Genomic DNA, 27,442 nt, shown 5'->3' with positions numbered 1-27,442 from the left:
GAAGTCGCTGTGACTTGAAGTCGCACAGATATGAATGGTACTCATTGGAAATCGGGTACTTCTTGTCATGCAACTTTGCAGTCCCAAGTCGCAGGACAAGTTGCACAAGTGGAAACAGAGCCTAAATGAAAAGCGGGGTTTGTGTGCATGTGAACTGCATTCTGGGGCAACTTCACAGTTAACATTGCTATCCATCAAATTTGCAGGAAACCTAGGCTCAGGGCCAGTTCACACTGCTGCATAGTGCAAAATCGCATGCTATTTGCACTGCAGTGCAAATCACAGGCGATGTCCGTGCAATGCGATTTCAGCCATACAGATAGTATGGCTGAAATCGTATCACATTCGGACTAAACTCGCACAGGACTCTTTTTTTGGTCCGCACCAGAATCGGATCGCATGGCGCCCATGCGATCCGATTCATGTCCAAACTGACACTTTGCAGTGCGACATGCGAGCTGAAATGGGGGTGTCATTAACATTGTATGACACTCCCCAGCAGTTCGCATGTGTCGTTGTGAACTGTTGTGCGAGTCGGGTGCGATGCAGGAACCCGTAGTGGAATCGCAGGGTTCCCGCATCGCACAAGTGTGAACCAGCCTAAAACAGCTGTACTTCCCATGTTGGCAAGTGGCTAGAGAAAGAGCAGTTTTCCTTATCTGATCCTCCGCTCCCGCAGGCTCCTCCGCCCTATGCCCTGCACAATCTCTTACCCCCCCCCCCCCCCATTCCCGGGATATGCCAGATTTAAATTCAGAGTGCTGATCGATCACCCGGCGCGGAGTTGCTCAGACTTACCTTTACCTGAAGAGGGTTTTTTGTGCTTATGGCAATAACGTGGTACTTGTAATAACACAGTTCACAGCTCCAAGATCCACGCTCGCTGATCCACCGAATAAGACAGGGCTGGTGCGAACAACGTACAGATCCGTCACAGCGGCAAGGACTCAGCAGCTCCCCCTGCAGGATTCAGAACATACAACACAATTACACCAGGTCACGTGATCTCATTTATTAGATACAGAACAGTAATAAAACCTAAAGACTGATAAGACTTGTTACAATCTATAGTACAGGCTGTACAGAGATAATACAATCAGTCCGTAACATGGATGGCCAGCTCAGGCTGCCTTGTTTTCTCTACCAGTATATATATATATATTATATTATGTATATCTATAGCTATATATGTATAGTTATCTAAGCTGCACATTACAATTTACATAGAATACAAGTTCTTTTTGCAAAATTTTTAATATTTCAGAGGTTACAGATTTCATGGCATGCACTTCAACACATTTTTGTCCTCACTGACCAGCAATATAGGGAGGGCTATGTTACATACCTCTGACTCCTGAACTCTTAATGCTGTGCTGTATAATACATACCCCGACCCATGCACTTTATAGACTGTGCTGTATAACACATATTCCTGACCCCTGCACTCTGTAGGCTGTGCTATATAACACATATTCCTGACCCCTGCACTCTGTAGGCTGTGCTGTATATCACATTCCTGACCCCTGCATTCTGTAGGCTGTGCTGTATATAACATTCCTGACCCCTGCACTCTGTAGGCTGTGCTGTATATCACATTCCTGACCCCTGCACTCTGTAGGCTGTGCTGTATATCACATTCCTGACCCCTGCACTCTGTAGGCTGTGCTGTATATCACATTCCTGACCCCTGCAGGCCGTGCTGTATAACACATATTCCTGATCCCTGCACTCTGTAGGCTGTACTGTATACCACATTCCTGACCCCTGCACCCTGCAGTCTGTGCTGTATAACACATATTCCTGACCCCTGTGCTCTGCAGGCTGTGCTGTATAACACATATTCCTGACCCCTGCACTCTGTAGGCTGTGCTGTATAACACATATTCTTGACCCCTGCACTCTTTAGGCTGTTCTGTATATAATGTATTCCTGACCCCTGCACTCTTTAGGCTGTTCTGTATATAATGTATTCCTGACCCCTGCACTCAGTAGGATGTGCTGTATGTCACATACCCCTGACTCCTGCACTCTGTAGGATGTGCTGTATAACGCACATTCCTGACCCCTGCACTCTGTAAGCTGTGCTGTATAACACATTTCTGACCCCTGCACTCTGTGCTATATAACACATGTTCCTGACCCCCGCACTCTGCAGGCTGTGCTATATAACACATATTCCTGACCCCTGCACTCTGTAGGCTGTGCTGTATAACATTTTGCTGGATCCCTGCACTCAGTAGGATGTGCTGTATGTCACATACCCCTGACCCGTGCACTCTGTAGGCTGTGCTGCATAACACATATTCCTGACCCCTACACTCTGCACCCCCCCCCCCCCAGAAAAATAAATTTGAGCATGCCCCCACAATCAGACACATAAGAACATGAACACACCTGGCGAGGTACCTACGTACAAAAATGTTGCTTGCGCTACACATGTGTTACATATCGCCACACATGACGGAATGACGTGAATATCTTGTGTACAGAACTTTGTTGTTTTCCAGACATGTGCAATTAGGACCGGACCTTTCCTGGAACTTTTTGCCTACGAGTTTATAGTAGTATTTTTTGCTCAAAAATGACTTAGAACCCCCATGTATTATATATATATTTATTAGCAGAGACCCTAGAGAAACAAATGATGATCAATACAATGTTTTATGTCACATCGGATTTGCGCAGCGGTATTACAATGCAATTGTTTGGGAAAATGTACACTTTTTTTGAATGAAAAAAAAAAAACACACTAAAGTTAGCCCAATTTTTTTGTATATAGTGGAAGATGTTACACAGAATAAATAGATACCTAACATATCAGGCTTTAAAATTGCGCACACACGTGGAATGGCGCCAAACCACAGTACCTAAAAATCTTCATGCTTTCACTTTTTTTTACAAGTTACCAGTTTAGAGTTACAGAGAAGGTCTTGTGCTAGAATTATTGCTCTCGCTCTGACAATCGCGCTGATACCTCACATGTGTTTCTGTACTAGTGTGTATATATATATATATATATATATATATATATATATATATATATATATATTATTTTTCTCTGCTAGAAGGCTTGTGCTCCAAGTGGTCAGCACCCCCTGAGGAAGCCCAGATTGAGGGCGAAACATGTTGGGAACGCCATCAAATCTGCTATATTCATAAGGATTGTTTTTAGATAATTTTTCTCAATCATTGTTTAACCGATTGTTGACCGGCTCACGCCGTTATACGTCGGCAGAAGGGAATGTACAGGCATATTAACGTACCTGTACGTTGCCCTTTAAGAAACAGTTTGCGGGCAGACACACCCGCCACGACCTCCGTGAGTGCGATGTCTGTGGGGATACCTGCGATCAGGAAGAACAGGGAAATTCTGATGTAAACAAGCATTTCCCCGTTCTGCCTACTGACACTGATCACCGCTCCCTGTAATCGGGAGCGGTGATCAGTGACGTGTCACACACAGCCCCTCCCCCCCACAGTTAGAATCACTCCCTAGGGCACACTTAACCTCTACAGCGCCACCTAGTGGTTAACCCTTTCGCTGCCAGTCACATTTACATAGTAATGAATGCATTTTTAAAGCGGAGGTCCACCCTAAAATGGACCTTCCGCTCATCGGAATCCTCCCCCCCTCCGGCGCCACAATTGGCACACCTTTCAGGGGGGAGGGGGGTGCAGTTACCTGGATAATCCAGGTAACTGCACCCACTTCCGGGCTAGCTCTCTGTGGAAAGGGGCGTACATTACGCCCCTTTCCGCAAGTGCCCGCCCCCTTCCGCAAGTGCCCCGCTGCCTGCTGGGAAACACACAGATCCCAGAGGCAGCGGGGAGCGTCCTCATTGCGCAGCGCGGCTCGCGCATGCGCAGTAGGGAACCGGAAAATGAAGCCGAAAGGCTCCATTTCCTGATTCCCATACCCAAGATGGCGGCGGCAGCACTCGAGTGTCGATCTAGAGATCGGCTTCGGGTGCCGACATCGCGGGCGCGCTGGACAGGTAAGTGTCACTATTTTAAAAGTCAGCAGCTGCAGTATTTGTAGCTGCTGACTTTTAAAAAAAAAAAAAAACGCGGAGTCCCGGCGGACTCCCGCTTTAATTGCACTGATCGCTGTATAAATGACAATGGTCCCAAAATAGCACCAAAAGTGTCCGATGTGTCCGCCGTAATGTCGCAGTCATGATAAAAATCGCAGATCGCCGCCATTACTAGTAAAAAAAAAAAATTTATAATAAAAATGCCATAAATCTATCCCCTATTTTGTAGACGCTATAACTTTTGCGCAAACCAATCAATAATCGCTAATTGCATTTTTTTTTTTTACCAAAAATAAGTAGAAGAATACATATTGGCCTAAATTGAGGAAAAAAAAAAAATTTTTATATTTTTTTGGGGGATATTATAGCAGAAAAGTAAAAAATAATACGTTTTTTTCTAAATTGTCGCTATTTTTTTGTTTATAGCGCAATAAATAAAAACCGCAGGGGTGATCAAATACCACCATAAGAAAGCTCTATTTGTGGGGAAAAAGGACGTCAATTTTGGTTGGGAGCCACGTCGCATCGACTGCGCAATTGTCCGTTAAGGCAACGCAGTGCCGAATCGCAAAAAACGCTCTGGTCTTTTGCCAGCCAAATGGTCCAGGGCTTAAGTGGTTAAATAACGTGTATACTTTTTAATCACTTGCCGACCAGCCATCGCAGTTTTACTGCCGCAGAATGGCACGGCTGGCCGAAACTACGTTATGTAACGTCGCTTTGGCCTGTGGCCACTAGAGGCACGAGTGTGCCCGCTGCTCGCCCCCGGAGCCGATGCGAGAGCCGGGGTCCCACGATCGCTGGTGACACACTGAGAACCGGGATCTGTGTGTGTAAACTGATGCGGCACATACAGGGACATTAACCACTTGCCTACTGGGAACTTTTACCCCCTTCCTGCCCAGACCAATTTTCAGCTTTCAGCGCTGTCACACATTTGAATGACAATTGCGTGGTCATGCAATGCTGTATCCAAACAAATTTTTTATCAAAAAATGCTAAACAAACAAAAAAAAGAAAATCATAATTTTGCAAACAGGTAATTTTTCTCCTTCACCAATGGGCACTGATGAGGCTGCACTAATGGGCACTGATAGACTACACTGATGGGCACTGATGGGCACTAATAAGGCTGGACTGATGGGCACTAATAAGGCTGGACTGATGGGCACTGATGAGGCTGCACTGATGGGCACTGATAGGCTGCACTGATGGGCACTGATAGGCTGCACTGATGGGCACTAATGAGGCTGCACTGATGGGCACTAATGAGGCTGCACTGATGGGCACTAATGAGGCTGCACTGATGGGCACTGGTATGCTGCACTGATGGGCACTGATGAGGCTGCACTGATGATCACTGATAGGCTGCACTGATGGGCACTGATGAGGTAGCACTAGTGGGCACTGATAAGGTGGCACTGATGGGCATTGGTAGGCGGAACTGATAGGTGACAACTGAGAGGTAATTTTTCTCCTTCACTAATGGGCACTGATGAGGCTGCACTAATGGGCACTGATGAGGCTGCACTGATGAGGCTACACTGATGGGCACTGATGAGGCTGCACTGATGGGCACTGATGAGGCTGCACTGATGGGCACTGATGAGGCTGCACTGATGGGCACTGATGAGGCTGCACTGATGGGCTATACTGATGGGTACTGAAAGGCACTGATGAGGCTGCACTGATGGGCACTCATCAGTGCCAGATGGGCACTGAAAGGCTACACTGATGAGGCTACACTGATGGGCACTGATGAGGTTGTACTGATAGGCTGCACAAATGGGCACTGATGGGCACTAATGAGGCTGCATGGATGGTCACTAATGAGGCTGCACTAATGGGCACTGATAGTCTGCACTGATGGGCACTGATGAGCCGGTACTAGTGGGCACTGGTGAGGCTGCACTGATGGGCAGTGATAGGTGGAACTGATAGGTGACACTGATGAGCAAGCACTGATGGGCGGCAATATTGGGCACTGCTGGGATTGCACTGATAATCAGGGCACTGATTATCAGTGCCGATGTCCCTTTACCACAAGCCAGTTATTGGCTTTCTTCTTTTCTGCGTGAGGAGAAAAAAGCAGATAATCGGCTTGTGTTGACATCCGTGATCAGCTGTCATTAGACACAGCTGATCACATGGTAAAGGGCAGCTGTGATTGGCCTTTTCCCCCCGATTTGTGATGAGCTGCGTCCTGGTGTGCAGTCATGTTGGAACAGGAAGAGGCCATCTCCATACTGTTCCCACAAAGTTGAGACCATGAAATTGTCCAAAATGTCTTGGTGTGCTGACGCCTTAAGAGTTCCCTTCACTGGAGTAAGGGGCCAAACCCAACCCCTGAAAAACAACCCCCCCCCCCACACCATAATCCCCCCTCCACCAAATTGTTTGGACCAGTGCACAAGGCAAGGCCCATAAAGACATGGATGAGCGAGTTTGAGGTGGAGGAACTTGACTGGCCTGCACAGAGTCCTAACCTCAACCTGATAGAACACCTTTGGGATGAATTAGAGTGGAGACTCGGAGCCGGGCCTTCTCGTCCCACATCAGTGCCTGATCTCACAAATGCGCTTCTGGAAGAATAGCCAAACATTCCCATAGACACACTCCTAAACCTTGAGGAAAAGCCTTCCCAGAAGAGTTGAAGCTGTTATATCTGCATAGGGTGGGCCAACTCAACATTGAACCCTACGGACTAATGCCGCGTACACACGGTCGGACTTTCCAATGGAAAATGTGCGATCGGATCGTGTTGTTGGAAAATCCGATCGTGTGAGGGCTCCATCTGACTTTTTCAGTCGGGATTTCCGACGCACAAAATTTTCCGTCAACAAAATCTGATTAATTTCCGATCGCGTGTAGACCATTCAGAAAGACCCCCTCTACTAGTCCACCACACATGCCGGGTGGATTGCAAGTATCTTTGATACCTTTTGTATGAATTGAGCCTTCCTTTTTAGATTATAAACTCTAAGGAGCCGGGCCCTCAGATTCCTCTTCTACCAAATTGTAATGTAATTGTAATCTCTGCCTTCATTTTGTTAAGCGCTGCGCAAACTGTTGGCGCTATATAAATCCTGCATAATATAATAGTAATAATATAATAATACCTGGCTAGTGGATCGCATCGAGATGGGCTCATCGCTGTTGCGAAATGGCTAAATCGCTGCGCTGCATGACCGGCTGGACACACATCCCGCCGCGCAGAACTATTTAGAGCACATGCTTTGCTTACACTGTAAATTGGCGTCTGTTACGTAACTGAATCCCGCCGCTGGACCCCGGACAGCTACATCCAGGGTACCAGGAATAATGAGGATTTTACCGCGGCGGCACCTGCTGAACAGCAATCTATCTTCCTGCACACGCTGTAAAACAGGGGAAAAAAGAACATTGTAATCAGAAACGCTCAACTCGCCTGTCCACCGCGGCAGATATCAACTCAGAGCATCCAGTTTTTATAAAGTGGCCGGGCTTCCCGAGTGAGACATTCCCCGCTGTGCAGATCCCATTCCTAATCTCTAAACTGAACTCCGGACATATATATATATATAGAGGGCTGGTGCTACCACTAGGCAAAGTAGGCAGCTGCCTAGGGCGCACTGCTGCCTAGGGGCACCCAGGTGCTGGTTTCCCTATGCGTTTGCATGTTCTGGAGGCTGCAGCATGTAACTAATGCCGCGTATACACGTAGCCAACTATCCGGCGAACTTAGTCTGACGGACTTCCCGCCAGACTGTCCGCCAGACTTTCCGAACGAGCTACTTGCCCACATACGGCACTTTTTCAGCAGACTAATACGGCGTACTAAGTCCGCCGGACTATCCGCCGTACTTTTAAAATGAACGGTCTCGCCCACACACGCAGAGGAAAGGCCGCTCATTTCGAGTGCGTATCCAGGTAGACGAGGCCAGCGAAGGAGGCGTCGCTGGCCCCGTCACCTGGTATGGACTTAAAGGGGAATCCCTACGCTGAAAAATCGGCGTGGGGGTCCCCCCCTAGGTCCACATCAGACCCTTGTCCGAGCACGCTACCTGGCCGGCCAGGAAAGGGGGCGGGGAGGAGCGAGCGATGTCAGCATCCTCTGGGACTGTGACATCATAATGGGCGGGGACATCATTCGGTGATGTCCCTATATAAGTCGCCGCGCGCCGCGTCCCTGTCATTGTGAGCGGAGAGAGCGATGAGGCAACATCTGAAGAGAAGAATAGAAGACGGCGACAGCGGCGACAGAAGACCGGGCCACCGCCTGTAAAAAAGAGCTAGAAGAAGGCGCGGTGGCCCGGCAAGAAGAACCGAAGAGGGCGAGAAGACCCTCGAAGACGGACAGAAGACTGTGCTGTGCAATAAACTATTTTAACCCTTGTGTGTTGTGTTTTATTTTTACTTTTTTCCACAGGTGAATGGGTAGGGGTACATTGTACCCCATACTCATTCACATAGGGTGGGGGGCCCCCGGATTCCGATAAGCCCCCCGCCTGCAGACCCCGACAACCAACGGCCAGGGTTGTCGGGAAGAGGCCCTTGTCCTCATCAACATGGGGACAAGGTGCTTTGGGGTGGGGGGGGCGCGCGACCCCCTTCCCCAAGGCACCCCCCCATGTTGAGGGCACGCGGCCTGATACGGCTCAGGAGGGGGGGGTCGCTCGTCCCCACCCCCTTTCCTGGCCGGCCGGGTAGTGTGCTCAGGTAAGGGTCTGATGTGGACCTGGGGGGGGACCCCCACGCCGATTTTTCGGCATAGGGATTCCCCTTTAAGTCCATACCAGGTGACGGGGCCAGCGACGCCTCCTTCGCTGGCCCCTGGAGATGCGCTCAAAATGAGCGGACTTTTCTCCGGGGCGGGAAAAGTCCGCTCATTTCAAAAGTACGGCGGACTAGCACACACGCGGCCAGATTGTCCGCCGAAATGCGAGTCCGCCGGAAAGATTGGAGTGCAAAACTACTTTCTAAGTCCGCCGTACTTTTGGGTAAAAAAAGTCCGCCGGAGGCTACACACGGGCGGATTGTCCGGCGGACTTGAGTTTGCCGGACTTTTCCACCGGATTGTTTGATCGTGTGTACGCGGCATAACTCAGTCTGACCAGTAGTGTAATGAGAGGTGCAGCAGACCACTGGAGCCAGTGCTAGAGGAAGCAGAGCTGATGCTTCCTGTATAGGGGTGCCTTCTGTCACGTGGGCAAGGCAAAGGGGGTGGAGTCAATGGGGTGGCAAAATTAGGTTTCGCCTAGGGTGTCAAAAACCCTTGCACCAGCCCTATATATATTATATATATATATAATATATACTGTACACTCACCGGACACTTTATCAGGTACACCTTTGCAGGGCCGGTGCTACCACTAGGCAAACTAGGGGGCGCCCGGTCGCTGGTTTCCCTCCACTTCTGCATGCTCTGCAGGCTGCAGCATGTAGCTAACTCAGTCAGAACGGTAGTGTAATTAGAGGGGCAGCGCGGCACTGGAGCCAGCGCTAGAGGAAGCAGAGCCGATTAGGGTTGCCACCTTCTCTTCAAGCCAAACCCGCACACTTTAGCTGCCCGGGACACCTTTGGGTGCCCCAAGAAGCATCGGACAGTGGGTGCGGCCAAATTTATTTCTCTTTCGTTCATTGACAGACACAGCTCCTTTAACCACTTCCCTACCCACCCATAGTCATATGACGCCCACAGATGGGATCTCCCATCCTGGGTGGGTGTCATATGACATCTTCCCATTCCCGGCCGCCTAGGGGGCGCGCACGCGCTGCCGGCGGCGTCGCTCGGGATCCGGTGTGCGTGCCCGGCGGCCGCGATGTCTGCCGGGCACCCGTGATTGCCCAGGAACATGTAAACACACAGATCCACGTCCTGTCAGTGGAGAGGAGACCGATGGTGTGTTCCCAGTACGGAGGAACACCGATCGGTCTCCTCCCCTTGTGAGTCCCCTCCCCCCTTAGTTCTATCACTCCCATAGGGAACATATTAACCCCTGCAGCACCCCCTGGTGTTAACCCCTTCCCTGCCAGTCATATTTACACAGTAATCAGTGCAATTTTAATCCCTTGCCGCCGAGCGTATGCAGATGTGCGTACTCGGCTTCCGGGGGTTATATCGGGATGATGCCCGCACCTGCAGGCATCATCCCCGTACTGATTTTTAGAGCGGGCGATCAGCTTTCCAGCCATAACAACTGATGCGGCTAAAAGCCGCTCGGCTGTTATGCCGGATGAGCGGGAGGGGACGTCCCCCTCTCCCGCCGCCTCCCGCCGCTCTTACTGGGGCTCCAGTTCAATCGGGAGCACTGATGCACGTTCCGATGCCTCTGGCGGCTGGGGAGGGACTGGAATGAAGCCGTAAGCGGCTTCATTCCAGTCTCCTTGACGTCAACACGGAAGCGACGTCATGACGTCACTTCCGGTTTACTCGGCTGCCAATGGCGCCGGATTTAAAAATATATTCAGTATTCAGAATCGCCGAAAGCGGCGATTTGAATACTTTGAAGTGCAAAGGAGGCATTTGGGGTCTTTTAGACCCCCGATCCCTCCATAAAGAGTACCTGTCACCACCTATTACTGTCACATGGGACGTTTACATTCCTTGTGACAGCAATAAAAGTGATAAAAAAAAAAAAAAAAAAAAAAAAAAAACAATTTATTAATTTTAAAATAAATAAGAAATTTTTTTTTATCGCGCAGCAAAGAAAACGCATACGGAAGTCGCGCCCGCATATGTAAACGGTATTCAAATCACACATGTGAGGTATCGCCGCGATCGTCAGAGCGAGAGAAATAATTCTAGCACTAGACCTCTTCTGTAGATCTAACCTGGTAACCGGAAAAAAAAGTTTAAAGCATCACCTATTGAGATTTTAAGGTAGCGTAGTTTGTTGTCATTCCACGAGTGTGCGCAATTATAAAGTGTGACATGTTTGGTATCTATTTACTCGGCGTAACATCATCTTTCACATTATTCAAAAAAATTGGGCTAATTTTACTGTTTCTTTTTTTTTTTAATTCATGAAAGTTTCCCTTTCCCCAAAAAGTTGCGTTTAAAACACCGCTGCGCAAATACCGTGTGACATAAAATATTGCAACAATCACCATTTTATTCTCTAGAGTCTCTGCTAAAATATATATAATGTTTGAGGGTTCCAAGTAATTTTCTAGCAAAAAATATGGATTTTAACTTGTAAACACCAAATGCCAAAAATAGGCTTAGTCATGAAAGGGAGAACCGATCGCTGTGTAAATGTGAATGGTCCCAAAAATGTGTCAAAAGTGTCCGATGTGTCGGTCACAATGTTGCAGTCATGAAAAAAAAAAAAAAAAAAAAAAAAAAAAAAAAAAAAAAAAATCGCAGATCGCCGCCATTACTAGTAAAAAATAAATAAAAAATGCCATAAATCTATCCCCTATTTTGTAGACGCTATAACGTTTGTGCAAACCAATCTACATACGCTTATTGCGATTTTTTTTTTTACCAAAAATATGTAGAAGAATACGTATCAGCCTAAACTGAGGAAAAAAATAGTTATTTTTTTTTTTAAATGGGATATTTATTATAGCAAAAAGTAAAAAATATTGTGTTTATTTCAAAATTGTCGCTCTTCTTTTGTTTTATAGTGCAATAAATAAAAACCCCAGAGGTGATCAAATACCACCAAAAGAAAGCTCTATTTGTGGGAAAAAAATGACGTCAATTTTGTTTGGGTGCCACGTCGCACGACCGCGCAATTGTCAGTTAAAGCGACGCAGTGCCGAATCGAAAAAAGTGCTCTGGTCAGGAAGGGAGTAAAATATTTCGGGGCTATCCTTGACCTTAGGGTTATCACGCCACCTTCAGGAGAGGATAGTCCTCTCCTAAAGGGGTTGATATAACCCTAAGGTCAAGATGAAGATGCTGTGTCCGTCAATGAACGAAAGAGAAAAGGATTTTACGGTTAGTACAAAGATCCTATTTTTGCTGAAGTTCACTGACGGACACAGCATCTTCATCTTGACCTTAGGGTTATATCGCCCCTTTAGGAGAGGACTATCCTCTCCTGAAGGTGGCGTGATAACCCTAAGGTCAAGAATTAAAGGAGCTGTGTCAATGAACGAAAGAGAAAAGGATTTTAAAGCGGTAGTCCGCCGGGACTCCGCGTTTTTTTTTTTCTTTTTTAAAAGCCAGCAGCTACAAATACTGCAGCTGCTGACTTTTAAAATAGTGACACTTACCTGTCCAGCGCGCCCGCGATGTCTGTAGATTGTTTCTCGGGTGCTGCCGCCGCCATCTTGGGTAAGGGAATCAGGAAATGGAGCCTTTTCGGCTTCATTTCCCGGTTCCCTACTGCGCATGCGCGAGACGCGCTGCGCAATAAGGACGGTCCCCGCTGCCTCTGGGATCTGTGTGTTTTCCCAGCAGGCAGCGGGGCACTTGCGGAAAGGGGCGGGCACTTTCGGAAAGGGGCGTAATCTACGCCCCTTTCCGCAGAGAGCTATCCCGGAAGTGGGTGCATTTACCTGGATTATCCAGGTAACTGCACCCCCCTCCCCCGTGAAAGGTGCCAATTGTGGCGCCGGAGAGGGGGAGGATTCCGATGAGTGGAAGGTCCATTTTAGGGTGGACCTCCGCTTTAAGGGGAGTACAAAAATCCAGTTTTTGCTGACATCATCGCCCTGCTCCCCAGTGATGCCGAACCTGGCCCCGGACAACCGCCCGCAGCTCCCTGGCGGCAACAGATTTGTGTGCGACTATCTTGGTTACTTGAAGAGCCACAACCCGGTCTGAATAATTTGCCTGCGGTTTCAGTCCGCCTGAAACCCAGACACATGATTCAAAACCTGGACTGGCTGGGTGAATCCCGGACAGGTGGCAACCATAGAGCCGATGCTTCTTGTATAGCGCCGCCTTCTGTCACATGGGCAGGTCAAAGGGGTGGAGCCAATGGGAGGGGGGGCGCCAGAATGAGGTTTCACCTAGGGTGTCAAAAATCCTTGCAGCAGCCCTGCACCTTTGCTAGTACCGGTTTGGGCCCCTTTATCCCTGACCTGTCTGGTGTGTTCCTTGGCCTTCACAATGCTGTTTGTTCAATAAGGTTCTCTAACAAACCTCTGAGGGCTTCACAGAACAGCTGTATTTATACTGAGAATAAATTACACACAGGTGGACTCTATTTACTAATTAGATGACATCTGAAGGCAATTCCAGTATGGTTTTACTTATTTTTTTACTAGTTTTGGACTTCTGAAGGCAGTTCCACTAGGTTTTAGTTAGGGGTATCGGCATAAAGGGGGCTGAATACAAACGTACCCCACACTTTTCACAGATTTATTTGTAAAAAAATGTTGAAAACCATTTATCATTTTCCTTCCACTTTTATGTGCCACTTTGTGTTGGTCTATCACATAAAATCCCAATAAAATGCATTTACGTTTTTGGTTGTAACCTGAGAAAATGTGGAAAATTTCAAGGGGTATGAATACTTTTTCAAATCACTGTGTATATATATATATATACACACACACACACACACACTCACAGGCCACTTTATTAGGCCTTCATTCTTGGTGGAATAGATACAACAAGGTGTTGGAAACAATCCTCAGAGATTTTGCTCCATACTGACATGATAGCATCACACAGTTGCTGAAGATTTGTCGGCTGCACATCCATGATGCCAATCTCCCGTTCCACCACATCCCAGAGGTGCTCTATTGGATGAGATGTGGTGAGTGTGGAGGCCATTGGAGGACAGGGACCTCATTGTCCAGTGGTGAGATGATTGGAGCTTTGTGACATGGTGCATTATCCTGCTGGGAGGAGCCATCAGAAGATGGGGACACTGTAGTCATAAAGGGATGGACATGGTCAGCTACAATACTCTTAGTAGGTCGTGGGGTTTAAACCACGCTCAGTTAGTACTAAGGGGCCCAAAGTGGGCCAAGAAAATAAATTATAAGAAATTCTAAATTGCCGCATCTGTACATTTTAAAGAGGAAGTAAACCCTGATGAGTTTACTTCCTCTTTCATTCCCTGCAAAGGTAAAGTATAATGGACTACTGTGCATCGCATCGCATAGTAGCCCATTATGTGTCACTTACCTGACACAGGAGCCAGCGAAGTCACCGCTGTCCCCTGTAGTCCGCCGCATCCATCTTGTTGGTGGGGTCTCGCAGCTCCGCTGCTGTCATTCGGCGAAGCCGCGATGACGTCACTCCCGCGCATGCGCACGGGAGCCGACACGCGCGGCAGCTCCGTCGCTGAGAATGCCGCGCTCAGTGCGCCTGCGCGCCGCTGTCTACGGCGCATGCACCGTAGACAGCGGTGCCTGTTTTCGGGCAAATATCTCCTAAACCATGTAGGTTTAGGAGATATTTCTTGGACCTACAGGTAAGCCTTAATCTAGGCTTACCTGTAGGTCAAAGTGGTTTGTAAGGGTTTACAACCACTTTAAAAGCCAATATAAAGGAATAGTAGTGGCAAAATTTATTAAAATTAATTAACTTTTTAGCTTATTCTCCTTTAAGGGGGTGTGGCAGGGGGCGTGTCCTATGCCTACATACATTTGCTAGTAGGTGTCCCTCATTCTCATCTCAAAATGTTGGGAGGTATGGTTAACCCCCCCCCCCCCCCCAAAAAAATAAAAAATTAATAATTTTTGAGCCCCCCTACCTCTACATAAGAATGTAAATGCATGCGTCAGGGGTACCTACGCATGAAAAAGTTGATTGTAAAAATACTTGTTACAAGACACAGGCCGCGTACACACGGGCGGACTGTTCGCCCAACTTTGTCCGCTGAACAGTGTTTCGGCGGACAGTCCGCTCGTGTGTGGGCTTTCAGCGGACAGTTTCAGCGGACAGTCTGCTGAACAAGGTTTTACGGAATTTCCGAAAAACTGTCCGCTGAAACCTTGTTTCAGCGAACAGTCCCCTCGTGTGTAGGCTTGTTCGTCAAACTAAGTTCCGCGCATGCTCAGAAAGGATTTACACGCCGAAAGTTATAATGCAGTGTATAGGACGTCGTATTTTTCGTCCCGTCGTACGTGCCGTTCACGTCATCGCGCACGGTTTCAGCAAACTGTTCGTTCGTCGTGTGTGGCCATGTCCGTCCATGCTAATTTTGAGCGGACTGTTTGCCGAAACTGTTTGACGAACAAGGTTGGGCGAACAGTCCGCGCGTGTGTACGCGGCCACAGTCAACATGGTATTGAAAATTTGCTTTATATAAACCATATGTGTTAATATCATGTGACATAAAATATTGGAAATACCGCTATTTTATTCTTCATGGTCTCAGTTTATGAGTTTTGTTTGGGGGGGGTTTAATTAATCTTCAGACCTAAAATTACTTTTTTAGACAAGCGTGCAAATAAAAAATGCAAAAATGGTTCTGGCAGAGAAAGGGTCAGAATTCAATGCTTCTGCGACTGACTGCTGGGGGGGGGGGGGGGGGGGAGTGAAGGCGCACAACAAGTACCAAAGGGCCACAGATTGGGAACTGGGGCTTTAAATGGAAGCCGGAACATGTCACATGCCCCCTTCTGAGGCCTCCTGACACTGGCAGCTTTGCCGCGATTGTAATGGCTTACACCGAGGGGATCTGCGCCTGAGATTGCAGCACAATGGCTGCCGCTCTGATTTGCTGAGATCTCCCCGGCTGACAACGCCGGTGAACCAGAAGGGAGAAGAGCGCTCATCCTGACAGGCAGAGCGCAGGCGCACTTGCCTATACTTATTCAGGCGACTTACTCCGGGTAATTCTTGCTTATTTGCAGCCATTAAAAATTGCCGGTCGTTTCAGTCCACGGGTAGGTGGCTCTGAGAGAAGTACTGTAGGTCAGACCAGGAGGGATAGCAATGAGCGTGCAACCGCAGAATGAAGTGTGACGGGATAACCTGGCAGGTTGAGGAAAGGCCGACCAAAGGAACTGAGCGGAGCCGCGATAGAATAACGAGAAGCACATGGAAAGAGACCTGCATTCATTTTCATGTCATATATATATATATATATATATAATATATATGTGTGTAGCGCCGGTACTCCTAATGAGTGTAGCGGCGACACTTTTGACAAAGTGTCCGCTATGTACAAATTTCGTTTTTCTTTAGAACAATAAAGCGGTTCTGAGGGTTGATTGTGCAGGTTTAACTTTGGCATCAGTTTGGCTGGGCTGAGTTAGGGTTCTGCCTGGTCATGTGTACAGTGAGGTGCACATAACAGGTCCAGAACCAGGCCTGGTTGGGCGCTTTAGGTATCAGCATTCCCCGAAGCCAATCAGTGGGTGGGTCTGGCCCCACTGAGGAGTCTGGGGAAGGGTACTTAAGATGCGAAAGTCATGTGTTCGGGGGTTCGTTCGTGAAGTGGACCGGGGTAGCCCCGCGAGGGGTCCCGGTCACGGGAGCGTGGCCCGCTCTGCAACATGGTCAGTTTGATTAGCCCCATTAGACCCGCACGGTCTGGGGTAGGGATCCATCTGTTCCCGAGTCTCGGAACCGGCTGGTCCGAGGTGCTGTAACTGAAGGAGGATTCAAGGCGTCCGGGTGCGCTCTCGGCTTGGAGTGGCACCGCAGCTCATATAAGCTTTCGGAGGAGGACCAACAAGCTGGCATCCTGAGAAGTGCCTGGTTGCCGAGTTGTCAAGGACACTAACAAATCCATGCTTTTCCAGTACTGCCAAGGAGACAGAGAACGTTCCAGGTACCGAGGAAAAGTTCCTGTTCATTTTCGGTTACAAATTTATTCAAGTTCAGAGACTTTGCATGTTGTGGATTAAAGTGCTGACTGCCATAATCTCTGGCTAGAGATTTGTTCAGCTTTGAAGTGCCCAGCTGCGAGTGGCTACTCTCTGTGTTGCATTAGAGACTTTCCATTGATTAGCAGTTCAAGGTGCCTGAGTTTCTTCACCCTTGCCCTCTGTTCCCATACAAGACTGTGTTGGATGTTACCCCTGCAAATAAAACCCTTTCTAAAGGACTTTTAAGGTGTCGGCGTCCCAAAGTCGTTGGGTACTAACCCTGGGAACCCCTAGATGTGGAAGAACAAGCCAAGCGGAGGTAACCGGTAAGCCCAAAAGTCAAGGCCGCCCCAACAAGGGTTATGGCCGCTACAGTAGTACACGCTATGGCTGTAAATTTAGTTTTTGCCCAAAACTATAGTTACGTTTTGGGGTTAATTGTTATAAATGATGCTTTGGCATCAGTTTGGCTGGGCTGTATTAAGGTTCTGCCTGGTCATAGGTGGGGTTTGCACCTGTGACAGCCATTGGAACGCAGTCTGGTTGGACGCATTGGGTACCAATCTCTCTCTCTGAGCCAATCAGTGGGCGCGTTTTGTTCCTCTGTGTATTCCGGGAGAGGGTACTTAAGGTGCTGAAGTCACGTGGTTCTGGGATTCCGGTCCAGAAGTTGTTGCTGACTCCGTGGTCCTGGTCCTCCTGACCAACCCCCAGAGGCCCTCATGGCCTGGGGTGCGGATCCATCCCTTTCCGAGCCTCAGAACTGGCTAGTTTGAGGCACAGTAACTGAAAGGAGGATTCTAAGGTGTTCCGGTGCCGTCTTGGGTTTTGGAGAGGCCCAGCAACTCTACATGCGACCAGGGGAGGACTCTTCGGTAAAAGAGCCATGCACGAGGCTGGCTGCTCGGTAAGAGCCTGGAAGCTGAGCTGCTATGGTCATCGATTGAATCCACAGTTCTTACGGTATCGCCGGACCGGCTGAAAGATTCTGGTACAGTAAGAAAAGTTCCTACCTCTATCCTTCCAGTTACAACTAAGTTTTTCAACCAAGTCTGTGAGAGACTTTGCAAAGCTAGAATTACTTGTTGGCTGCTAGATCCAAGGTCAATGATTTATCCAACAGTTAAAGAGTCCAGTTGGGAGCGGCTATTCCCTGGACTGGGTACATAGAGAGAGACTTTTATTGAAGTCAGCAGTTCCGAGCACCTGAGCTAAATTTTACCCTGATCCCCTCTATTCCCAACTTAGAGACTGAGTTTGTTCAACCGTTTTATGCAAAATAAAAATCCTAACAAGGAACTTAGGTGTTGGTCTCTACAGTTACTGGGTTATCATCCCTGGGAACCCCCAGACAAGGACAACGAGTGTGAGCTGGAGGAGGTAATCGGTAAGCCCAGAAAAATTCAGCCGCTCTTTCGGGGGTAAGTGCTACACATATGTTATCCACTTCAGCCCCAGAAGATTTTTACCCCCTTCCTGACCAGAGCACTTTTTTGCGATTCGGCACTGCGTCGCATTACATGACAATTGCGCGGCCGTGCGACGTTTGCGCCCAAACAAAATTGATGTCCATTTTTTTTCCCCCACAAATAGAGCTTTCTTTTGGTGGTATTTCATAGTTTCATAGTTAGTAAGGTTGAATAAAGACATCAGTCCATCCAGTTCAACCTGAGTGTCTACAATTGTCCCTATCCCTGGACATTGCACACTCACATCAGTCCCTACCCTCAAGGAGCTCACAATTCAAGGTCCCCATTCATATACTAGGGCCAATTTTGGACAGAAGCCAATTAACCTACCTGCATGTCTTTGGAGTGTGGGAGGAAACCGGAGTACCCGGAGGAAGCCCACGCAGGCACAGGGAGAACATGCAAACTCCAGGCAGGTAGTGTCATGGTTGGGATTCAAACCAGCGACCCTTCTTGCTGCTAGGCGAGAGTGCTAACCACTACACCACTGTGTCGCCCAAATTTGAACGACTCTGTGTTTTGTTTTTGCGCTGTAAACAAAAAAATTGCGACAATTTTCGCTATAATATCCCCCAAAAATATATATAAAAAAATGTTTTCCTTAGTTTGGGCCGATACGTATTCTTCTACATATGTTTGGTAAAAAAAAAATTAAAAAAATGCAATAAGCATATATTGATTGATTGGTTTGCACAAAAGTTATAGCGTCTATAAAATAGGGGATAGATTTATGGCATTTCTATTATTATTATTTTTTATTTCTTAGTAATGGCGGCGATCTATTGTGACTGCGACATTATGGCGGACACATCGGACAATTTTGACAATATTTTGGGACCATTGTCATTTATACAGCGATTAGCTGTGTAAATGACACTGGCAGGGAAGGGGTTAAACACTAGGAGGCAATGAAGGGGTTAAGTGTGTCCTAGGGAGTGATTCTAACTGTTGGGGGGGGGGGTGGGCCAACTAGGACATGACAGCGATCACTGCTCCCGATCACAGGGAGCAGTAGATCTCTGTATTGTCACTAGGCAGAACTGGGAAATGCCTTGTTTACATAGGCATCTCCCAGTTCTACCTCTCCACACCGCAATTGTAGGCCGCCGGGGAACGTTGAGTCCCTGGGACCCACGGGCCTGCCGATAGGCGGCAAATTTAAAGGGACGTACCGTATTTATCGGCGTATAACACACGCCGGCGTATAACACGCACCCCAAGTTTAGGAGGGAATTTTAAGCGAAAAAACTTTTAGTAGGGAAGTTTAAGGGAAAAAAAAAAACTTACATTTATATGCCCATCAGTGTCATCTGCAGCCTTGTCCACCATTGCAGTATTGTCATGCAGCCTTATGCAGCCTTGTCCCCCATTGCAGCCTTATGCAGTCTTGTCCCCCATTGCAACCTTGTCTATTTTATTTGCCCGTTTTTTTATTTTTTTTAAATGCCGCCGCGGAGATACAAAGCCGGATGTGTATCTTGGTGGCGCGCGGTAGTTCTCGGCATTTTTCGGCCGCCTTCGGGCATTCTCGGCAGCTTTCGGCCCACCGAGAACGGCCGAAGGCGGCCAGAAGCCACCGAGAAGAGCCAAAAGCTGCCGAGAACGTCCGAAAGCCGCCGATAATGGCCAAAGGCGGACGAAAGCCACCGATAATGGCCGAAGGAGGCCGAAAGCCACCTTGAAGAGCCGAAGGCGGCTGAAAGCCGCCCAGAGGCTCAGAATTGCGGGGGATCGGCGTATAACACGCACCCGCGATTTTCCCCTGCTTTTAAGGGGAAAAAAGTGCGTGTTATACGCCGATAAATACGGTACCTGTACGCCCATTTGCCTGCCTGTGCCATTCTGCTGACGTATATCTGTGTGCAGTGGTTGGCAAGCGGTTAAAAAAAAAGGAGAACAGCATTGCTATGGGGTGTATTTTATTTTTTATTACATAGCTGCTCCCACAAAAGTGCATGCAAATTCGTTCTGTGTGAACGGGGCAAAATCAAATGTTTCCGGCTATATTTTTTAATTTCAAGTTTCAACGTGTGAATGGGGTCAGATGTTCTTCATTTATAAGAATAGAGTAAATCAGGAAAAATACCACATTATGGCCACTAGATGGTGCTGAGTATCAAAAGAAATAAGCATGCTCCTCAACCCCATCTAGTTTACATACCACTTCATGACCAATAGATGGTGCCGAGTATCCAAAGAAATAAGCATGCTCCTCGAGCCTATCTAGTTGGCATAACACATTATGACCACTAGATGGTGTTGAGTATCATAGAAAATAAGCATCATTTATAAGAATAGCGTAAATCAGGAAAATACCACATTTTGGCCACTAGATGGTGCTGAGTATCATAAGAAGCAACCCCATCTAGTGGCCTTTTCCAGATTTTTTTGTATTCTTATAAACGAAGAACATCCGACTTGGAGAGAAAAATGCCTGAAAACAATTGATTTTGCCAACATTTGCACAAAACAATAATACGCAATGTTTCACAGGATTAAAAGCTCTACATCTTTATTTTTTTATGTATACATACATAATATTAATATATTATACTACTCCAGTATTAATACCCAGCCCAGGCCCTATATTATGTTATCTTCAGGGAAATCAAAGAGAGCCCTGCATGACACCGACCCCAGTCAGTAAATTGTGTATAAAATGTGCGTCATAATATATACAAAATACGTATAGATACCGTATATACAGAAAAAAATTATATATATATATATATATATATATATAGTTATGGTAGGGAAGGAATTTCACTTAAAAAAATAAAAATTTGCACTACAAAAGAGAGCTAAATATGTATTATCACTTCAGTTTAAAAGCCTGTAACTCTTTTGCTGCCGGAGCCATTTTTTTTTTTTTTACACACGTGTAAAAAAAAAAAAAAATCACTTTAGGCCTGGAGATTAAATAAAACCCCCAAGCATTATATATATTGCTGAAGGAAGAGAATAAAATGATATTAGTTCCAATTATTTTCACATCACACGATATCAGCTCAAAGGTTTATCAAGAGCAAATTTACAGCAAAATACACTGCAGTTGATTTTACGACTCACAGACACTTGTTTTGTCTTGTCTTTACTAAAACATAAATGATGAGATTGTGCCGAGTAAATAGACACCCAACATGTCAAACCTTAATATTGTGCACCCAATAAATGGCAATATAATTTGGTACCTTAAAGCGGAGTTCCACCCATTTAAAAGTCAGCAGCTACAAAAAGTGTAGCTGCTGACTTTTAATAATCAGACACTCACCTGTCCCACGGTCTAGCAATGCGGGCGCCCGTAGCCCCGCTGCCCTCCACTCGGCGGTGACGGCATTGTAACTGTGTGGCTTTGTACCCGGGCACGCACTGCGCATGCGTGAGCCGTGCTGCACGCTGTGAATGGCCAGGCAATCACCTAGGTCCTGTGACGTGTCCCAGAAGATTGCAGGGAGGGAGGGAGGGAGAAGTGAACTTCCTTCTGGCGCCGGGAGGAAGTGGGAGCTGGAGATGCCTCTAAGGCCTCGTGTACACGGCTGCTGGTAAACGGGCATTCAGAGGCAGTTGGATGCTTTTTTCAGCTGCCCCTGAACTCATCCAATGTTATCTTATGTGTACATCTACACAGGTTTGTGTAATGTTGTTTTTAGGCAGTTGCATTTATAGGCTTTTCTTTGAAGGCAAAAAAAAGAGTTCAGGCGAAGTTTCCGATGTTTCAGATGCAAAATGCCGATAAACGTGGTACAGCGGTTTGACGCGGTTTTGTGTATAAGCGTATTTACAGATGTCTTATTTTTTAACAGTACAAAGCTTAAAAATTATAATAAAAGATGAAAAAACATTATTTAAAAAAAAAAAACTTCATAGACCATTTATACAGTATGCCCCATAATGATCCAATCCAATACACCACTAGCATTGCTGTTAGCCAAAGTATAATTGTAATTTGACCTATATGTTGTTAGATTTCAACCAGATGACCCCACCATTGAGCTTCACCCCCCGACTTGATCAAACATAGTTGCATGCAGGGTTAGGGGTTAGGGTTAGTGTTTTCCCCTTGAAGAACAAGTTTAGGGTTATGGTTAGGGTAGGTGGTTATGGTTAGGGGTTAGGGTTTCCAGTTAGGGTTAGGGGTTGTGGTTAGGGTTAGAGTTTTCCCTTTGAAGAACAAGTTAGGGTTAGGGTTTCTGGTTAGAGTTATGCCGCGTACACACGGGCGGACTGTATGGCCTACTTAGTCCGCCGAAACACATTTCAGCGGACAATCCGCTCGTGTGTGGGCTTCAGCGGACTTTTTCAGCGTGCAGTCTGGCGTACCACAGTTGATATTTCGGATTTTTGGAAATTCTGTCCGTCGTACTTTGGTTTCAGCGGACAATCCGCTCGTCAGTAGGCTAGTTCGATGGACTAAGAATGGCGCATGCCCAGAAAGGATTTACATGGCGGAAGGGTGCTTTGCTGTGTATTGGACTTCCTATTTCTAGTCCCGTCGTACGTGCTGTACACGTCATCGCGCAAGCTTTCGTCGGACTGTTTGGCTATCCGTGTGTGGTCAAGTCCGTTCAGTGGAAAGTATGACGGACTGTCCGTCGGATTGTATGACGGACTAAGTACGCCATACAATCCACTCGTGTGTACGCGGCATCAGGGTTTCCGTATAGGGTTTGCCGTTAGTGTTAGGGGGTTATGGTTAGGGTTTTCCCTTTGAAGAACAAGTTAGGGTTAGGCTTTCCGGTTAGGGTTAGGTTTGGGGTTTCCAGTTAGGGGTTAGGGTTTCCCATTAGGGTTAGGGGTTATGGTTAGGGCTTTCCCTTTGAAGAACAAGTTAGGGTTAGGGTTTCCGGTTAGGGTTAGGGTTTCCGGTTAGGGTTTCCCATTAGTGTTAGGGGGATATGGTTATGTTGTTCCCCTTGAAGAACAAGTTAGGGTTAGGCTTTCCAGTTAGGGTTTCCCATTACATAGTTACATAGTTAGTCAGGTTGAAAAAAGACACAAGTCCATCCAGTTCAACCACAAAAAAAAAAAAAAAAAAAAAATATAATAATATATATATATATATATATATATATATATATATATATATATATATATATATATATATATATATATATATATATATATATATATATATATATATATATATATATATATATATATATATAATCATACCAGCCCATATATCCAATTCTATACCCACAGTTGATCCAGAGGAAGGCAAAAAACCCCAGCAGAGCATGATCCAATTTGCTAAAGCAGGGGAAAAAATTCCTTCCTGATCCCCCGAGAGGCAATCGGATTTTCCCTGGATCAACTTTACCTATAAATTTCAGTACCCAGTTATATTACGTACACTTAGGAAATAATCCAGGCCTTTCTTAAAGCAATTCACTGAGCTGGCCATAACCACCTCTGCACGGAGTCTATTCCACATTTTCACAGCTCTTACTGTGAAGAAACCTTTCTGTATTTGGAGATGAAATCTCTTTTCCTCTAGACGTAAAGAGTGCCCCCTTGTCCTCTTTGTTAACTGTAAAGTGAATAACTCGACACCAAGTTCACTATATGGACCCCTTATATATTTGTACATGGTGATCATATCCCCCCTTAATCTCCTCTTATCAAGAGAGAATAAATTCAGTTCCTCTAATCTCTCCTCATAACTGAGCTCCTCCATGCCTCTTATCAGTTTGGTTGCCCTTCTCTGCACTTTCTCCAGTTCCCTGATATCCTTTTTGAGAACTGGAGCCCAAAACTGAACTGCATATTCCAGATGAAGTCTTACTAATGATTTGAACAGGGGGGCAAAATAATATCTCTCTCTCTGGAGTCCATACCTCTCTTAATACAAGAAAGGACTTTGCTCGCTTTGGAAACCACAGCTTGGCATTGCATGCTATTATTGAGCTTATGATCTACCAAAACCCCCCCCCCAGATCCTTCTCCACTATGGATCCCTCCAGTTGTACTCCCCCTAGTATGTATGATGCATATTCTTGGCCCCCAAGTGCATAACTTTACATTTATCAACATTAAACCTCATCTGCCACTTAGTCGCCATATTAGACAGAGCATTGAGGTCGGCTTGTAAATTGGAGACATCCTGTAAGGAGGTTATTCCACTGCATAGCTCGGTGTCATCTGCAAAGACGGAAATGTTACTTTTGATCCCAGACCCAATATCATTTATAAAGATATTAAAAAGTAAGGGTCCCAGCACTGAACCTTGGGGTACACCACTGATAACCTTACACTATTCATAGTAAGAATCATTAACCACGATTCTCTGAATTCTGTCTTTTAGCCAATTTTCTATGCATTTACAAACTGATATTTCCAAACCTGTAGACTTTACCTTTAGGGTTAGGGGGTTAGGGTTTTCCACTTGAAGAAAAAGTTAGAGTTAGGGTTTCCGGTTAGGGTTAGGAGTTAGGTTTAGGGTTTCCCATTAGGGTTTGGGGGTTATGGTTAGGGTTTTCCCCTTGAAGAACAAGGTAGGGTTTTCAGTTAGGGTTAATTAAAAATATATAAAAAAATTGCAATTAAAATTTGCATAAAAAAGACAAAATAAATTAATAAAAAAAAAAATCAATTACACATACAGCTTTTAAAAAAAATAAACAAAAAATTATAATAATCAATTGCTGTCATAAACCAGATGTGGCCAGAACTGTGTGACTACGACAGAGCGAGCCAGACATAAATAGGTGGAAGTAAGTAAGTTTATTAAAGTAAATGAATATAAATGTGAACACACCACCAATACAAACAGAGTGAACAAACCAAACAACCAAACAGTGATAATAAACCAACCAGCATATATAACAAAAGGGAGTACCAGAATTGTAGTCAAGCCAGGCCAGGATTATAAACAGGAGATCAGCAGATGGGGGGCCAAGAGTAAACAGACAGGGAACAGGATGGAAGGGATCAGGCTGCAGGGCAAGGATCCAGGTATGCAGGAACAGATACAAACAGGTACAGGATACAGGAATCAGGACAACAGATAAAGAGGCTGCAGGGCACAAGGACAATACCAGGGCAAGGTGTGTGTGTGCACTTGTCGGTTATTTATACGTTGGCCCCACACTGCCAGGAACCAGCCGCTGGTGGACGCCAGTACTGCGGCCCAAAGATCACATACCGGTAATACTACCGACAGAGGAAAGCTCACATCAGAACAAAAAAAAATCTATAGTTGCATTCCTAACAAGATTTGTTTAGTTTTGTTTATTGGTTTTTGACCGGATTCAAATTTTTCCAATGTAAAGTGATTTTAAATCATGTTAAAATCGAAAAAATATCGAATCAATCTGAATTTACTGTGAAGAATAGCTGGTTCTATTCTATTCCTAATTTTAAATTCAAAATTTTAAAGATGGCTATATTCTTCCTATTTTATTATATTATAAATTCAAAAGACGGCTATATTCTTTCTACTTTATTCTATTCGAATTTCGGAAAACACCTGTATTCTTTCTATTTTATTCTATTCGAAATTCTAATTTCAGAAGACGGCTGTATGCTATACTCTTCTATTCTATTCTTTCCTTTTATTCTTTTATTTTCTAGTCTATTCTTTTCTTTTCTATTCCTTTATTTTCTATTCTTTTATTTTATATTCTATTCAAATTTTGGAAGACGGCTGTATTCTTTCTATTTTATTCTATTCGACAGTCAAATTTTGGAAGATGGCTGCATTCTTTCTATTCTCTTCTATTCTATTTTTTTAAATTCTATTCTTTTATTTTATTTTCTATTCCTTTCTTCTCTATTCTAATCCTTTATTTTCTATTATATTCTTTTATTTTCTATTCTATTCTTTTCCATTCTTGTCCTTTATTTTCTATTTTATTCTTTTATTCTGTTCAAAATTCGAATTTTGGAAGATGGCGCTGTATTCTTTCTATTCTAATTTTTTTTTATTCTTTTCTTTTCTTTTCTTTTCTTTTTGTTCTTTTCCTTTCTATTCCATTCCTTTATTTTCCATTCTATTTTTTTTATTCTATTCCTTTATTTTCTATTTGTTTATTTTCTATTCTATTCTGTTTTATTTTATTTAAATATCGAAATACGGCTGTATTCTTTCTATTTTATTCTATTCAAAATTAGAATTTTGAAAGACCGCTGTAGTCTTTCTATTCTCTCCTATTCTATTATTTTTTTTATTTTATTCCATCATTTTCTATTCTATTCTTTTATTTTCTATTCTCTCCTATTCTATTTTATTCTTTTGAAATATGAATTCCAGAAGATGGCTATATTCTAATACACACAGTTTTTGAAGGAAATCAGAAATACTTATCAAAATATTTACATTTCAAATTTGTTTTCAAATTATTTTTGAAATTCATTAGAATTAGGATAATTCATTATTTCAGACGAACACACTTACAAAAAAATATCTAATGTTTTGGCAAAATAGCACATAGGAGATTATGTCACATAAGTAGACACACAACATGTCAAGCCTTAAATTTGCACGCCTGTGAAATGGTGAAAACAACGGTACCCAAAAATATCCACAGGTGACACATTAAAAGCATTTACAGGTCAACAGTTTGGAGGTAACTGTGAATTATGGCGCTAGAATTAATGCTGTGACGTTCGCGGGGTGGGAATGGGGTTGCTTTTAAATTTTTTTTTTTTTTTTATTATTAGAATATCATTAATTATATATTAAATAAAAAATAAAAAATAAAATAAAATATAATACATTAAATACAAATATAAAATAATACATTTTTATAATATATTTAAACAAATAATCATCTATTTTTTTTTTTTTAACACGTCTTCGTTTTTTTTTTCTTATGAAAATGTAGCTTGGTAGACAAGGTGTTAAAAAAACAAAAAAATCCTGGAAGAGAGCTTAATGTTAAATGTGGAAAGGCTTGCTCACATTAATGATTGGGGGGCAGTAAAACTCAGCGTGGAGCCCAGGTTTTCCTGCCCCCACTGCTGCCCCTTTAGCTGCAGAGGCAACTGCTGGGGGGTATGTATATGCAGCAGCTGAGATGCTTTGGTTTGTGGTGGGAATTATACCCCCTGTCGCTTTTTGCGACCCATTCAAGCGAATGAGGCTGCTCTGCAAACGCAATGTGCACAGTTGTGGCACGCTAGTGGGGGGACCAAGAGGTTAAAGCAGGAGGTGAGGAGGCGTCTCCTCACCACCTGTCAAATGCTCTCTGAAGAGCAACCCATATGCAGGTTGCTCTTCAGACACCCTAG

At 45.2% G+C, this 27,442-nt stretch overlaps 1 protein-coding gene across 1 annotated transcript in view; it reads right to left on the bottom strand.

Moving 5' to 3' along the window:
* The window catches only part of MARCHF4 (membrane associated ring-CH-type finger 4), a 133,897-nt gene that overhangs the window by 39,622 nt on the left and 66,833 nt on the right, over positions 1 to 27,442 (bottom strand). Inside the window, exon 2 of the mRNA XM_077449649.1 lies at positions 799 to 960. Within this exon, the coding sequence (XP_077305775.1) occupies positions 799 to 960 (162 nt within the window). The remainder of the gene's footprint in view (positions 1 to 798; positions 961 to 27,442) is intronic.

The sequence above is a fragment of the Lithobates pipiens genome, unplaced genomic scaffold, assembly GCF_037356315.1.
Source record: "Lithobates pipiens isolate NorthernLeopardFrog02 unplaced genomic scaffold, aLitPip1_a1.2 Scaffold_22, whole genome shotgun sequence".
In the NCBI taxonomy this organism is placed as follows: domain Eukaryota; kingdom Metazoa; phylum Chordata; class Amphibia; order Anura; family Ranidae; genus Lithobates; species Lithobates pipiens.
Note: the sequence above shows the minus strand (reverse complement) of the source record. Positions and strands in the feature narration are given on the sequence as shown.